The sequence below is a fragment of the Panthera pardus genome, unplaced genomic scaffold, assembly GCF_024362965.1.
Source record: "Panthera pardus isolate Hobbes unplaced genomic scaffold, ASM2436296v1 HiC_scaffold_24, whole genome shotgun sequence".
Classification (NCBI taxonomy): Eukaryota; Metazoa; Chordata; class Mammalia; order Carnivora; family Felidae; genus Panthera; species Panthera pardus.
Genome location: NW_026526810.1, coordinates 85,693,754 through 85,710,885, shown reverse-complemented (window position 1 = coordinate 85,710,885; position 17,132 = coordinate 85,693,754). Strand labels below are relative to the sequence as shown.

The window sequence follows — 17,132 nt, the reverse complement described above, 5'->3', positions numbered from 1 at the left end:
TTATTTGGAAATCTATATAGACTTCACCAAATCTGTGGAGGCCACATCTTGCATGAAGAGGCCAGTTTTTCTTATTCTCTACTCCCAATACTTACATTTTCCCTCAACTTAGAATCAGATTCCAGCATATTCTGGGGGCCAGTTATAACGTCAAACTTGTATAGCAAGACTTAAATAGCAAGACAGTTGAAAGTTTACAAATTTACCTTGACAAAAGTATGGAGAATACATGAGAAATTTCATTGAGTGCTAGACGAAGAAGAAAATAGTTTTAGATGAGATTAGATATATGTAATATGTATTATATATATTTATAATATTACATATTGACATATACACATATATGTATATATAAATTCAATGGTTCTAGTAGTTTGTTTTGTAAGAGTGTTGGCATGAACTATTCATCAACAAATTTCCACTTACCTGTAACCATATATCCCTAAGAGTGCCGGGTACACTCCCTTCACCAAGATTTAAGAAATACACAGGAGAGGGGAGAGTCAGCATCTTTGAAAAGTACTACAGTCTCCAACTTACATGGTTCAAGTTAATGATTTTTCAACTTCAAGATGGTGCAAGAGTGATTAAGCACATAGTCAGCCACTCAATCACGAGGGTAAACATACCCTTAAAACCATTAAAACACTTGGGGCACCTGGGTGGCTCAGTCGGTTAAGTGTATGACTTTGGCTCATGTCATGATCTCACAGTTCACAAGTTCAAGCGCCGCATCCAGCTCCGACAGCTCAGAGCCTAGAGCCTGTTTCGGATCCTGTCTCCCTCTCTCTCTGCCCCTAGCCTACTCATTCTCTCCCTCTCAGTCTCTCTCTCTCTCTCTCTCAAAAATAAAACATTAAAACAATTTTAAAAAACATTAAAACACTTAAAACCATTCTGTACACATACAACCGTTGTTATTCACTTTCAGTACAGTATTCAATAAATTACATGAGATATTCAACAGTTATTTATATAATAGGCTTTGTGTTACATGATTTTGTCCAACTATAGGCCATTGTGTTGTGAGCATGTTTTTTTTAGTAGAAAAAATTTTTTAATTATTTTTTTAATATATGAAATTTATTGTCAAATTGGTTTCCATACAACACCCAGTGCTCATCCCAAAAGATACCCTCTTCAATGCCCATCACCCACCCTCCCATCCCCCATCAACCCTCAGTTTGCACTCAGTTTTTAAGAGTCTCTTATGCTTTGGCTCTCTCCCACTCTAACCTCTTTTTTTTTTTCCTTCCCCTCCCGCATGGGTTTCTGTTAAGTTTCTCAGGATCCACATAAGAGTGAAAACATATGATATCTGCCTTTCTCTGTATGGCTTATTTCACTTAGCATCACACTCTCCAGTTCCATCCATGTTGCTACAAAGGGCCATATTTCATTCTTACTAGCCATGTAGTACTCCATTGTGTATATAAACCACAATTTCCTTAACCATTCGTCAGTTGATGGACATTTAGGCTTTTTCCACAATTTGGCTATTGTTGAGAGTGCTTGAGCATGTTTTTTTTATTAAAAAATTTTTTTTCTAATGTTTATTTTTGACAGAGAGAGAGAGAGAGAGACAGAGCACAAGTGGGGGGAGGGGCAGAGAGAGAGGAAGACCCAGAATTCGAAGCAGGATCCAGGCTCTGAGCTGTCAGCACAGAGCCCGACACAGGGCCAAACTCATGGACTGTGAGATCATGACCTGAGCTGAAGTCGGATGCTCAACCAACTGAGCTACCCAGGCGCCCCAGTTCTGAGCACGTTTAAGGTAGACTATGCTAAGCTATGATGTTTGATAGGTGTGTTAGATGCATTTTCAGCTTACAACATTTTCAACTTACAATGGGTTTATTGGGACATAACCCCATTGTAAGTCAAGGAAGATTGTGTGGTAGTTGTTCTCTGTGGCTGGGGGTGCTATAGTAGGGTCTTCTGTTGATATAGGTGCAGTGATTTCTATGGTGATACAAAGATTCCTAGATGGCAGAGAACTCAATTATTAGAGGCAAAGAAGCATAATAAGGATAATAGGGAGCAGGATCTTGTGGTGATTAAATGGTCTGACCAGCAGGGATACTTAGCAATATCTTTTTTTTTTTTTTAAGTTTATCTATTTTAAGAGAAAGCGAATGTGAGTGGGGGAGGAACAGAGAGAGGGAGAGAGAATCCCCAAGCAGGGTCCAAGCCACCAGTGCAGAGCCTGATGTGTGGCTTGAACCCACGAACCATGAGATTATGACCTGAGCTGGAGTCAGACACTTAACTAACTGAGCCACCCAGGTGCCCCAAAGTTGTTGTTTTTTTTTTAACATTTATTTATTTTTGAGAGAGAACTCCAACCGCCCCTACCCCGCAAGTGGCCTCCTACATGGGAATCGTGACAGGAACCTGTATAGGCCCTGCACAGGACCCTCTTGCTGTGTGCTGCTGAGCAGGAGCAAGGCCTTAGGGAGTGGAGGCTAGAGAAGCCAGAGGCAAAGGGAAAGATGGATCATCAGGGAGGCTATCCAGAAGCTTCAAGGAGGTGTTCCACGTGGTTGTGTGAAGGATCACACTTGCCCTTCCAAGTCAGTGCCTAAGCCCCCACTACAGCCCCTAAGCATCGAACCCCAGCGAGGTAAAAGTTCCCATGACCACTTGAAATAAGGGAAGGAACCACTAAGGATTCTGCAGTAATATCACTATGAAAATATCACTATGAAAGGGATCTCTGGGTACTTATCAAGGTAACTTCACACTGGGGGAAAAATATGCTTTTCAGAATTGATTGGACACTGGTTCTGAACTAATACCAGTTCCCAGGGGCATAGAATGCCTTGTGGTTCATCAGACAGAATGGGGGCTTATAGAATATAACAGATATTATTGACTGGCTCAGTCATATCTATTCCCACTACAATCCCTATTATTTTCCTCTACTTCTAAGACGAGGAAATGAAATACTCAATTTCTCAGCTTCCCATGAATCTAAGGGTGGTCAATGAGATAGAGCTAGAAGTACATAAAAAAGGCCTCCTTTCCTAAGTAAAAAAAGTAGAAGCTCTAGAGAAACTCACCAGTGTTACAAACTTCGTTAATTTTTGGCTCCTGTATCCTCCAAATCTAAGAGTGTCATCAATTCAGTCAACCGTGTTACCAATACATTTCAGATCCATTTTTTCAATTCTCACTGCTTCTACTATACTTTACTATCTAGAGTCTGACTCTGAGTCCTGGATAGATCAATACACTCCTTCCTACTGAAATTTGATTTAACTTTTTCAACACATTGCACAGGCAGATACTGTCAACTCATTAGACTGTAACATTTGATGAGATTTATTTGCCCCTTTTGGATTAGTGCTTCAAATTGACTTCCTTGCCTACACCCTTGCCTTGCTCCATCCAACTAACCCTCTGCTACTGGTTATTTTGCTTTATTTTTTAATACACCACTTCCACCCTTGAAAACATTGCTTTCTGTCTCCAGAATAAATTTCAAATTTATGTAACATTCACCATCTTATTCAAATATCATTTATTTAGCATCCAGCTTAGGTACTACTCCAGATAGAGTGGTGGAAAAAAAAAAGTAATTCAGGATTGGCCAAAATTTGGTACCACCAGATCAGTCTGTCTTCATTTTACATAATGCTGTCCCACTATATATATATATATATATATATATATATATATATATATATATACACACACACACACACACACATATACATATGTATATATATGTATAGTATATGTATATATATACACATACATATATATATATTAACGACTACTTTGATAAATCTGTAAATTACTTTAAAATCTTTAAGTCTCTGCTTATCCATTGTTCTGCCCAGAGAGTTTAATTATGAATTAAGAATTTAGGTTCTCTGTTATAGTATGCTTTATGAAACCATAAATCATTAATGATAATTGAGTACTTAATTGATTTTGCCTTTGTCTGATATATTCAGCCCCCCCCCCCCCCCCCCCCGCCAACTAGCAATGAAATAAGTAGGTTTAGCTTATCCTAACATTCAAGATTTCTATAGGGTTTGTGTTCATCTTTCTTCATTTGCTTCTGGCAAGAAATTATCTTTGTAGAAAATTTGAAGTTTACAAATGTTTTCTTACTCCTAATTCCATTTTAATTTTGGACCTCATGGTAGCTCAGAATATTCCTAAGGTTTGGTAAGTGATAATAAATCTGGCTTCCAAATCCATGCTTTCTAAATCAAAGTCTTAAGCTCTTTACCTTCATATCTTGCTCCCCTCTCATCTCCCTTCTAGTCATTTCTACCTCTCTTAACACTGATATTCACTGTCTCTCTCTTTTGCCTTATTTTTTCTCTTCACATTATCTTTATTTTCAGATTCTCTTTAGACTTTTACTTATCGTAACTGAAATTTCATTACATAAGTAACACATATTGCTAATTTCTGAAAAAAATAAATTGCATAATAATACACTGAAAAAAATTAACTTCTTTACTCATAGTTTACTACAGTTTAACATGTTGCTATATATTATTCCAATTCTATTTTCTGTGTGCATATATATTTGATAGAGACACTGCATTTATTTTGTAGTCAGACTTTTTTCCTTTAACACACTATGGATATTGTCTTGTGATTAAAGTATTTAACATTTTTTGTCCTGTGATTAAAGTATTTAACATTTAAAAAAAATTTTTTTAACGTTTATTTATTTTTGAGACAGAGAGAGACAGAGCATGAACAGGGGAGGGTCAGAGAGAGAGGGAGACACAGAATCAGAAACAGGCTCCAGGCTCTGAGCCGTCAGCACAGAGCCCGACGCAGGGCTTGAACTCACGGACCATGAGATCATGACCTGAGCCGAAGTTGGACGCTTAATCGACTGAGCCACCCAGGTGCCCCATCATTTTTAATGACTATATGATATGGATTCCATTGGGGAAATCTGCCATTTAAATTTTTTTCTTTATTTTTTAGTTACAGTGTGAGGATCAACTTTTATAATTATCACTACTTGTATAATTACTCCTTCATTCCAATTTATTCAGGCCTTCGGCTGCATTAGTTCTTTTAATCAGTGATCAGTCTCCAATTTTTGTTGACTTCTGGGTTGATAACAGTTCTTGATAACAGAGTGCTTGACTTCTGAGTACTCATTATTAAGAAGTTACTAAAAGTGAGAAAATCTTTAAGGCCTGGGACTCTGTTACGTGAGTATTTTATTTATAATAAAAGATAGCACTGGGGCACCTGGGTGGCTCAGTCAGTTGAGCTTCCGACTCCGGCTAAGGTCATGATCTCGCAGTCTGGTGAGTTGGAGCTCTGCGTCAGCCTCTGTGCTGACAGCTCAGAGCCTGGAGTTGCTTTGGATTCTGTGTCTCCCTCTCTCTCTGCCCCTCCCCCATTCATGCTCTGTTTCTCTCTGTCTTAAAAATAAACATTAAAAAAAATTTTTATAATAAAAGACAGCACAGAGATTATGTAAAGTCCTCACATTAATAGTAGTGACTATTTACTGTACTTTTTCAGTGCAAAATTCAAACTACATCAACTCAAAAAAAAAAAAAAAAGAGATAATTAAGCTTATATACAAAGTAATGGTCTTTTCCCTTTGAAATTTAAAATTTACCTTCAATATATCCAACATTAATGCAAATTTAGTAGGGGCAAATTTGCAATGACACAGGGACAATGGTCAAAATTAATAAAACTTGGAATCTGTAACTATTGTTTCAATGGTGCATATCATTAGGGGTTAAAGCAAACTTTAATGACGATTTCAGATTTACAGCTAAGGTCAAAAGAGTCTAAACCAAGTGTTGACAAACTAGGCCAGAGGCCTGTTTTTGTCTGGCCTGAGCTAAGAATATTTTTTACATTTTTAAAACATTATAGGGGCGCCTGGGTGGCGCAGTCGGTTAAGCGTCCGACTTCAGCCAGGTCACGATCTCCGGTCCGTGAGTTCGAGCCCCGCGTCAGGCTCTGGGCTGATGGCTCGGAGCCTGGAGCCTGTTTCCGATTCTGTGTCTCCCTCTCTCTCTGCCCCTCCCCCGTTCATGCTCTGTCTCTCTCTGTCCCAAAAATAAAAATTAAAAAAAAACGTTGAAAAAAAAAAATTAAAAAAAAACAACAAAAAAAACATTATAAAAAAATGAAACAAAAAACAAAGAATATGCCACAATCTGTCTGTAGCTTACAAAACCAAAAGTAATTACTTTTTGGTCCTTTACTGAAAAAGTTTGCCAACTTCAGACCTAAACTATAGATACATAATAAAATACACTTAGAAGATAAAGCATTTAAGAAATATGTAACTATGAATGTATGTAACAATGCCCATAAACAGAAAAAGTAACCAAGTCTTTCCTTTCAGCTTCTCTTCAAATTGCTGTAACCCCCTGCACCTCCATTTTCTTCTTAGCACTCATGCAGTAATACAAAGAATCACAATTTAAAATGCAGCCAAATACATCAGAAAACCAGTTAGTGACACAAGAAGTGAAAAAGAATGAGGATAGTTCACAGTTGTAATAAAGTGATCATTGAATAAACTATAACACAGAACCATATAATTTTAGAACAAAACAGAACCTTAAAAATCATCTAGTCAGCCCTCACATTTTAGAGATGACAAAATGGGAGACCTAGAACTGGTAAGTGACTTGCCCAAGATCACATGCTTAATTTTCCTATAGTTCTATAGCTAGAACTATAATCCAGGTCTATTGTTAGGTCAATAGAGATAGGTCAATATTTTATCAAGTATACCAAGTGAAAATGATAGGTCAGTAGTACAATATATATACTTTTTATTTTAACAAATTTGGAAGTTGGAAAAATAGGACACCTCTCACATATCTACAGAAATAAATCCTTTTATTTTTATAACATTCCTTTTCTTTTTAAGATGCATACAGTACTTATAGCCCAAGAATTCTGAGAAAAGCCTATAGAAGACCTGGCACTATTTTTGAGAATTACACAACTGGGCAGCAAAATAACACCTTTATAAATGTCAGGACATATAGAAATAAAATTTAGTGTTTTCACACAAAAATAGGGAGTTACATTCAACACGTTTTCTTAAACGTGCATTTAAAATGTTTAAGTGTTTTCTAAAACTTTGGTCACCATGCTTCATTATAACTTGTTAAATTTCACAATTATGTAGATGATTAAACCCAAATGGTAAGCAAATATATCACATTAACACAGCAGCAAAAGCAAGCTAATACTGCACAATCATATTAGCAGACTGATTTCAGAAATACATGTTTTTCACAAATAGCACACAAAAGTTAGTTTGTGATAACATAGTTCAATGACTTATTTCACTTCATAAAATAAGGCTGAGTAATGACAGAACATGATTACATAATAAAAAGTATATTTTTAATTACAAATCTAATTGTACATATAGGGCAATGAACTGTGGTTTCTATAGAACAGTGCAAATGAGCAGGACTTTCCTCAAAAATATAACTGGATTCATTCCATGGGCCTCAGATTTCATGAATATTAGGTTATATTAATTATTTTAGGTTTCTCTGTCTGTGATGGGTACAAGTGATAGGGTTGATACAGAGCAGATGTGTGCCCACTGGCTGCAAATACAAATAGCCATTGACTTAATTTACCAGATGAGTAGTGCAGGCACTGAAAATGTAACTTGAAAAAGTTCCATTTGTCATCATGTAAACAATTTTGTTCATCATACTATATTTCATCAAAGATTCATAATTCATTTCATATTGTCATATCGAGCAATTCTTCTAAACTCTTTTTGATATGTGGTGGTTGAGATGCAGCCTGATTTAACAGATTCTGACCCATTTGCGCAAAAAGTGCTTTTGATAATTTAGATGTGGCTGTTCGTATATTTCCTCCAGCTCCAGGCAAAGAGCCACTGTTTGTCATGTTCCCTAAGAGATGCCATAAAACAACCAATACTTTCTGTTCTGTGGCATGGGGCTTCCTTTGATAAAGTTCCGTAACAATATCTGAAACATAAAAATTTAGTAAACAGTCAGGTTTTTAAAAATATAAATTCAATTTTTGCTAATTAAAAAGCATATAAAATATACTAAGCTTCTTCTCTATGTCACTTGTCTTAAAATGTCAAGCATCTTAAAGAAGGTAAGGTCAGAAACTTTTCTCCCAAAGATTGGAATCTTCAAGTATTAGAATTCCATATAGGACAACTTAGCTCAGGCAAAATTAGTAAAGATAGGAATTAAACCCCAAATTCATCTCAATGTTTTCCAAAAAACATACATTTTTAACCCACTGATCTTTTATCAAATATATAATTTGAAACAGTTTTTCGTGAGTACCAATTTGATTTTAATGTCTCTTTATTTTTAAATGTGACAAGGAAGAAATTCTTACTGAAAAAAAAAGGATAAACAAAAAAATTTGGGGTAAAAGTCTTAAAAAGTTCTCGTATAGATTATGCAATTCATTTCTACATCGTGGGTAATGATATTGAATTTGGTAGCTATCCCAAAAAGAAATTGAACTGCCTATCATTTTTCCTTAGTTAATATTTCTTTAGAAATAGCAATTGAAGAATATTTACCAGCAAGCTTTTCAGTCATATCCTGTTTTGCTTTTCCATTTAAAAACTGAGCTTTTGTGCAAAATGGCTGTAGAAGCAAATAATTGTCTAAACAAAAAGAATAATACAGACACATGTTTAAAGAGTTATGAGTTCTTACTTTTCATTACAAAGCATTAAAAGGAAAAGATACATAAATGAATGCAAATGTGTTAAAAAGATTTTTAAATCTATGTAATCAGTACTTAACATTATGTATAAAACCTTAATAGAATACTATTCTTATAGCAAATAAGAAATAAAATACCTCAAATAAGAGTTTTAAAAGAGCTATCATATGGCATAAAAAAGCAAAAGAATTGCCTATCTCCCAGTCATCTTATTCCAAAAAATAGAATATAAGTTTATTAAAGACAAACAAAATAAAAAAACAGAAAAAAACTACATTTTGGAGGGGGTAGTTTTTATTTTTACTTATTTTTTCAGTTTTAATTTTTTTAAGTTTTAATGCTTATTTATTTTTGAGAGAGAGAGAGAGACAGAGCACGAGCGGGGGGGGGTGGGGGGGGGGACAGGGAGAGAGGGAGACACAGAATCTGAAACAGGCTCCAAAGGCTCTGAGCTGTCAGAACAGAGCCCAACGCGGGACTCGAACTTACAGACTGTGAGATCATGACCTGAGCCGAAGCCAGATGCTCGACCGACTGAGCCACCCAGGAGCCCCATTAATTTTGTAATAATTATAGATCACAGGAAATTGGAGAGACAGTACAAAAAGGTCCTGTGTACTGTTCATCCAAAGGTTACATCTTACACAATTACAGTACATATCAAAACAAAGAATCTGACATTTGTACAATACCTGTGCATAGTTCTAATCTACATCATTCACCTTCTTTGTTGATTTTTAAGTAACCTTTACACCCGGGGTTTGAACTCATGACCCAGAGATCAAGAGTCATATGCTTTAATGACCGAGCCAGTCAGGCATCCCTATGTGTGTATAGTTCTATGTCATTTTATCACATGTGTAGATTTGTGTAATGATCACTGCAATTAGCATATGGAACTATTCTATTACCACAAAGATCTCCACAGAGCTATCACTCTATAGGCACATCCAGCCCCTCCTAGCTGCCCGTAAACCCTGATAACCACTAATCTGTTTTCCATCTCTGTAAATGTTACCATTTTGAGGCTATACAAAGATGCCATCCTACAGCATGTGACCTTTTGGGACTGTCCTTTTTCACTAAGCATAATGCCCTTTTAGATCCATCCAAATTGTTACATGTATCTATAATACTACTTTATTACTAAGTACTATTTTACGGTATAGATGTATCATAAATTTCTTCACTATTAACTCACTGAATTACATTTAGGTTGCCTGAAGTTTTGGACTTTTGTAAATAAAGCTGCTATGAACAAGAGTGTAACTTCTTGGATGGAAGTTTTCATTTCTGTAGAATAAATGCCTAGGAATGCAACTGATGGGTTATATGGTAAGTGTATGCTTAGTTGTTTTTTTTTTTTTTTTTTTTTTTAAAGAAATTGACAAACCATTTTCTAGAGTGGATACACCATTTTATTTATGTAGCAGAGATCCAGTTTCTCTGAAATCTTGTCAGCATTTGGTATTATCACTCTTTTTAATTTTAGCTGTCCTAATACTTGCTATAAACTGAATGTCTGTGTCTTCCAAAATTCATATGTTGAAACCCAATCCCTGTTGTTATGGTATTTGGAGGTGAGGACTTTGGGAGATGATTAGGTCGTGAAGGTGGAGCCCTCCTAAATAGGATTAGAGCTCTCATAAAAGATGCCCCAGAAAGCTCCAGTGGAACCACGAAGTGGGCCCTCACCAGATACCAAATCTGTTGGCACCTTGATCTTGAACTTTCCAGCCTCCAGGACTGTGAGAAATAAATGTTTGTTTTTACACTGTCCAGTCTGTAGGTAGTTTGCTAAAGCAACCTGAACAGATGAACATATTTGTGTAGTGATCATGGTCTTAACCTGCATTTGTATTTCCCTAATGACTAGTGATGTTAAACATCTTTTTTATGTGTTTATTTGCCATCCATATATCGTCTTCAGTGAAGTGTTCCTTCATGTCCTTTGCCCATTTTCTAATTGGATTGTTTGTTTTAATGTTCAGTTTTGAGAGTTCTTTATGTATTCTAAGTTCTTCCTCAGACATGTGGTTTGCAAATACTTACTCCAAATCTGTAGTTTGTCTCTTTATGTACTTAACAGGTCTTTTGCAGAGCAAATGTTTTTAGATTTGATTAAGTCTAATTTACCGACTTTAATGGATCATGCTTTTAGTATCATGCTAACAACTCTTCACCAAGCCCTCAAGTCCTAAGGATTTTTACCTATGTTATCCTTAAAAGATTTACAGTTAAGTTTTACATTTAAATCTACAATCCATTTTGAGTTAATTTTGCACCAGATGTGAGGTTGAGGTAGGAATAAAAGGACTGAAAAATCAAAAATAAGAAAAAGTCAATTTAATGGGATAGTATTAAACTCTAAAAATAATTTAAACTACTGAAAATATCACAACATTAAATGACAAATATTTAATATCTATGATTTCAACATTATACAAAGTATATCATGTGTAGGACAGAAAGTATGAAAGTAAAGTCAAAATAATTTGAGTGCAAAAGTAAGATTTCTTACCTACATGCTGACTCAGTGCTTGAACAACATTTGTGGCAGCAGCATAGATGCCTGGATTCTTAGAATTCAGATTGTTATCTACTATTGCTGGAATTAGCATGTTGATTATAGGAGATAAGTTGTCTTTAAGCAAAGGAATCATTTTGTGCATTGTTTCTAGAGCCACCAGATTTACTTTACTATTGGAATCATGAAGCCGAGATTTAAAAGCATCAAAGATCTGAAAGTAAATTGGTAAATTATTTAATGTGAAATAATGTTTATAGCTATTTAAATTCTTTTTGGCATTCTATAGTATTTATGCTATTAATATACTATTTAAAAACATACACACAACATCTTATTTAACTTGAACATAGACAATAGGAATTTTATAAAAATTTGGATGTTAAATCTAAGTCTCAAACCTTCTTATAGCAAAATGACAAGTCTTCAAACATCACTCAAACAGACATCCTAATAAATTCAGGTTGTGAAATTTGATTTAGTAGGAAGATGACTGATTTACCGTAAATGTGATAAAAATGCTATTTTTTGGAAGGTGTGGTTAGCTTAGCTAACTCTAAGAACTCAAGGAAAGTTTTCATTTTTATCACTATTCATAACAGAATCAGATATATAACAACCATAGAGATTTGATTTAGTTTCAGTTTGGGTTTCTTATGAGAATTTTATATGCAATTTCAGAGTTAAATTTTTACTACCTTTTAACCTGATTACTTTAACAATTATTCCTTGCTCTTTAGAATTCTTAACTTTCATAAGTTTAAGATATAAAAAGTGAATGATAAGCAAAATCTTTAGTCACATTAGGTGAGTGAAGAGCTATTCTATGAGGCTGATATACATATACACATCTCTCATAAAAATATGAAAGTTAATATATACATAAAAATTTTCATGGTGAGAACAGTCTTCCCAAGAGATTTATTTTTACTCAACAGATATCAGAAAATGCAACTTTCTGGTGCCCATCACATGATAATATGGTACCTTTCTTCTGAAAATTAAGAGACAACATTACTGGAATTAAGAGTAGTTAACGGTATGCTGGCCAAGTTTAATGCACATAATACAAATTTAACATGGGATTTTATTAATAAATCACTAATGGAATTAACTGAATTAACTCTGAAGAAGCATAAATCATCTATGCTCTGGTACCACTAACATTTATTACTATCTTCTTTCCTATTGCTTGTTGTCTAACATTGGTATATAAATTAGTATATATAAGATTTCTAATCTACATATAAAAATTTTAATATCTACTCTTAAGTAATATCAGAGCACCTAAATGCCCTGGTTTTTAAAATATTTATTGATTCACTTGACATATATGCACTGAGAGCTCTGAGAATACAGAGCTTTCAGGTTCCAAGAGCTCTGAGAATACAGAGCTTTCAAAGAGTCACCATCTAGTGGGAAAATTCAGACAAATTAAGCAGCTGTTTTCTTACATTATTATTTTATTTTCTTATTTTTTCCCAATTACTTTGAATTGTTCTAGAAAGTAATTCATTCTTCTAAGCTTAACATTTTAAAACAATACATATAAAGTACTAAGAGTTAGGGCAATTTTTTATACTAATGAGCTATTAGCTACATATTGAAAATGAAAATTAATTTTGACAGTTCATTACCTTCACAATGTTTCCAACAACAAGCTCTTGATTGTTTTCAGTATCTGATAAAAGCTGCTTAATCCCATTAATACGATCACGGAAGTCTTTTGCATTTAATAAACCTGTTATGACTTTAATGTATTCAGCACTTTCTAAGGAATTGCGGGGAACTGATTTTCTGGTGATGTCACGAATTTCAGTTACTTCTCTAAAGTCAAAGAAAGGGAAATTTAATTTCATTCTTAATTTCCTATGAGAAACATAAACATAATACATCTTATTACATATATATTTCTCAAAAATTCACAAACTGATCTGATAGCCACAATGCTAAAGGAGGTCCCTGCGATCTCCCCTGACTTTGGTGATTTGCTAGGAGGACTCACAGGATTCAACATGTAGTTTTACTCACAGCTATGATTTATTACAGCAAAAGGATACAAAACAAAATAAACAAAGGGAAAAAGTGTAGGGGTCAAAGTCTGGAAAAAACCAGCTATAAGCTTCCAGGGGTCCATTCCCAGTGAAGTAACATAGGACAAATTTAATTACTCCAGCAACAACCTGTGACAACACAGTGAAATGCTGTCTACCAATGAACCTTATTAGAGACTCCAATGCTCAGGGAGTTGGTCATGGTTGGTCCTCTGCCTAGGATATACTAAAATTCCAGGCTCCCAGAAGGAAAGCCGGTCTTCAGCATAAACCATATTGTTTGCTCAAATAATTTTGGTATAGTAAACTACTCTTCATCAGTTAAGGAACAGTGGCAATCCTCCTGAAATCCTAGTTCCTAGATGCCAACCAAGGGCTAACCTTGTAAGTAGGACTTTCCAAAAATAGTAGTCTCAGGCCTGCTATGTTAACTCAAAATAACCATGTGAATTTGCATGGGAGAACTAGAATCTTGACAGGATTTATTATTTCAATTACTATTACTAGCATAATTTTTTTTATTCCTATAAAGGGGTGACTCAATATGGCAGATAAATGATCCCTTTGAAAGAAATTAAGTCATGCAAATTGATAAGTCTTACAGACAATAGTAACAGTTGCCAGTTACCATTTCTGACTACCAGTATTAAAAATGATGCTAATGTTATCTTAAGAGCACTGGTTAATGAATGACTCAGGATCATCTTAAAAGTAGACACAGGATGGTGATCTAGAATGCAGATCTTAGATGTATTCATCCATTATTTTTAATTTATTTAAATAATCAATCTGAGATTAATTTGTAAAATGGTTAATTCTATACAATGAGAAAAAACAGAGGATTAAATTTATATTTAAACTAAGAAGTATATGATACATAAAAGGTGAAAAAATGAAGAGTAAAACAAAAGAACACCACAAGAAGTCATCTAATTACTGATACTTGTGTTTAAAGATGACTTTTTTACTGTTCAAAGCAAAATGGATTTGATAGTAGAATAGCATTGAATATACCTTAGGGGGAAAGATACAGTAAGAGTGAAATGGAGAAACTCACTATGTATATATTAACATCAATACAATTTATAAAAAAGAATGCATTAAAATGATCATAGAACACAGATGCAAAGAACTTCAACAACGAAATACTAGCAATTGAAGCAGCAATACATTAAAAGGATCATACACAATGACCAAGTGGCATTTATTCCAGGGATGCAAAAATGGCTCAACATCTCCAGGTCAATTAATGTGATACACCATATTAATAAAATTGAGAATAAAAATTGTATCATCCTCTCAATAGATAAAGAAAAAGCATCTGACAAAATTCAATAGCCATTCAACAAACTGGATTTAGATGGAAGATACCTGAACATAATAAGACACATATGATGAGCCCAACGCTAAGATCATACTCAATGATGAAAAGCTGAATGATTTTCCTCTGAGAACAAGAACAAGATAAGGATACCCTCTTTTGCCACTCTTATTCAATGCAGTACTGGATGTCTTAGCCAGAGCAATTATGAAGAAAAAGAAATAAAAGTCTCCCAAGTAAGAAAGAAAGAGGTAAAACAGCCTCTATTCACAGATGATATACAGTTGGCCCTTAAACAACATGGGTTTGCACTGTGCAGGTCGACTTACATATGGATTAAAAAAAATTTTTTTTTAATGTTTATTTATTTTTGAGAGACAGAGAGAGCACAAGCGGGGGAGGAGCAGAGAGACAGGGAGACACAGAATCTGAAAAGCAGACTCCAGGCTCTGAGCTGTCAGCACAGAGCCCGACACAGGGCTCAAACTCACGAACTGCGAGATCATGACCTGAGCCAAAGTTGGACGCTTATCCAACTGAGCCACCAGGTACCCCACATGTGGATATTTTTTTAAGTTTATTTATTTATTTTGAGAGAAAGTATGAGGGAAGGAGAGGCAGAGAGAGAGGGAGAGAGGTAAAGAATCCCAAACATACTCTGCACTGTCAGTGCAGAGCCCAAGGCAGGGCTCAAACTCACAAACTGTGAGATCATGACCTGAGCTGAAGCTAGATGCTCAATGGACGGAGCCACCCAGGCACCCCTACATGTGGAGTTTTCATAGTACAGTACTGTAAATGTATTTTCTCTTCCTTATGATTTTTTTAATTTTATTTCTCTAGTTTACTTTACTATAAGGACACAGCATTTAAAACATATAATATACAAAATATGTGTTAATCAACTGCTTATATTATGTTTATCAAGTAAGGCTTCTTGTCAACAGTACGTAGTTAACTTTTTGGGGAGTCAAATGCTGTTTGTAGATTTTCAGCTGCATGAGGGTCAATGCCCCTAACCCCTGCATTGTCTAAGGGTCAACTTTATATAGAAAATCCTAAATAATCCACCAAAAAAACTCAGAAACTAATGAACAAATTCAGTAAAGTTTCAGGATATAAAATCAATATATAAAAATCAGTGGCATTTCCACACACTAACAAAAAACTATCAGAACAAGAAATTAAAAAACAATTTCATTTACAAATGCATCAAAAATAATAAAATACCTAGTAATGAATTTAGCCAAGGTAAAAGACTTCTACTCTATAAACCCTTGATAAAAGAAACTGAAGAAGATATAAATAAGTGGAAGATATTTCATGCTCGTGTACTGAATTAATATTGTTAAAATGTCCTTACTACCCAAAGCAATCTACAGACTGAATGCAATCCCCATAGAAATTCCAACAGCATTTTTCACAGAAATAGAACAATCTTGAAATTTTTATAGAACCACAAAAAACCTAGAATAGCCAAAGCAAGTCTAAGAAGAACAAGGCCGAAGGCATCATACTTTCTCATTCAAAACAGCAGGGTATTAGCATAGAAACAAACACATGTATAAATGGAACAGAATAAAGAGACCAGAAATAAACCCAGAGGTTAATTAATCCACCAATTAATTTATGATAAAGGGGCTAAGAACATACAACGGGGCAAGAATAATCTCCTCAATAAATACTGCCAGGAAAACCAAACAGCCAGCCATATGCAAAAAGAGTGAAACTGGACCTCTATCTTACTCTATACACAAAAATCAACTCAAAATGGATTAAAGACTTAAATATAAGACCACAAAACTCATAGAAGAAAACATACATGGTAAGCTCATTGGCACTGGTCTCAGCAGTAATTTTTTGGATTTGACAACAAAAGCAAATATAAGCACATAGGGCCATATCAAAGTTAAAGCTTCTGCACAGAAGAAACCATCAACAAAAAATGAAAAGACAGCCTACAGAATGGGAGAAAACATTTGCATATCATATATCTGAATAGAAAGAGGTTAATACCCAAAAAATATAAAGACCTCACACAACTTAATAGCAAAACAACAACAACAAAAAACAAAACCAAAAACCTAGAAAACAAACAAACACCTACAAACAAACAAACAAACAAACAAAACAAATATGGGCAGAGGAACTGAATAGACATTGTTTCCAAAGAAGCCATACAAATGGCCAACAAGTCCATGAAAAAGGTGTTCAACATCACTAATCATCAGGGAAATACAAATCAAACCATCATGAGATATTGTCTCATGCTTGTAAGAATGGCTATTATTAAAAAGACAAGCAATAACAAGTGTTGGTGAGGATGTGGAGAAAAAGGAAAAAGGAAGTATATAGCAATACAGGTCTATCTCAAGAAGCAAGAAAAATCTCAAATCAAACAACCTAACCTTACACCTAAAGCAGCTAGAAAAAACAACAACAAAACCTAAAGCCAGCAAAAGAAGGTAAATAATAAAGATTAGAGCAGAAATAAACGATATGGAAACAAACAACAACA

At 34.7% G+C, this 17,132-nt stretch overlaps 1 protein-coding gene across 4 annotated transcripts in view; it reads right to left on the bottom strand.

Moving 5' to 3' along the window:
• Nucleotides 1–6,844: 6,844 nt before the first annotated feature.
• Nucleotides 6,845–17,132, bottom strand: part of TOGARAM1 (TOG array regulator of axonemal microtubules 1) — an 82,032-nt gene continuing 71,744 nt past the window's right edge. For 3 of the 4 annotated variants that reach the window (XM_053889379.1, XM_053889378.1, XM_019451933.2), the window contains 4 exons: nucleotides 12,877–13,066; nucleotides 11,234–11,453; nucleotides 8,564–8,650; nucleotides 6,845–7,985 (listed from right to left, as the gene is read on the bottom strand). In XM_053889379.1, coding sequence (XP_053745354.1) covers nucleotides 7,732–7,985; nucleotides 8,564–8,650; nucleotides 11,234–11,453; nucleotides 12,877–13,066 — 751 coding nt within the window. In that variant the 3' untranslated portion in view covers nucleotides 6,845–7,731. The remainder of the gene's footprint in view (nucleotides 7,986–8,563; nucleotides 8,651–11,233; nucleotides 11,454–12,876; nucleotides 13,067–17,132) is intronic. The other variant, XM_053889380.1, reaches the window with a different exon arrangement.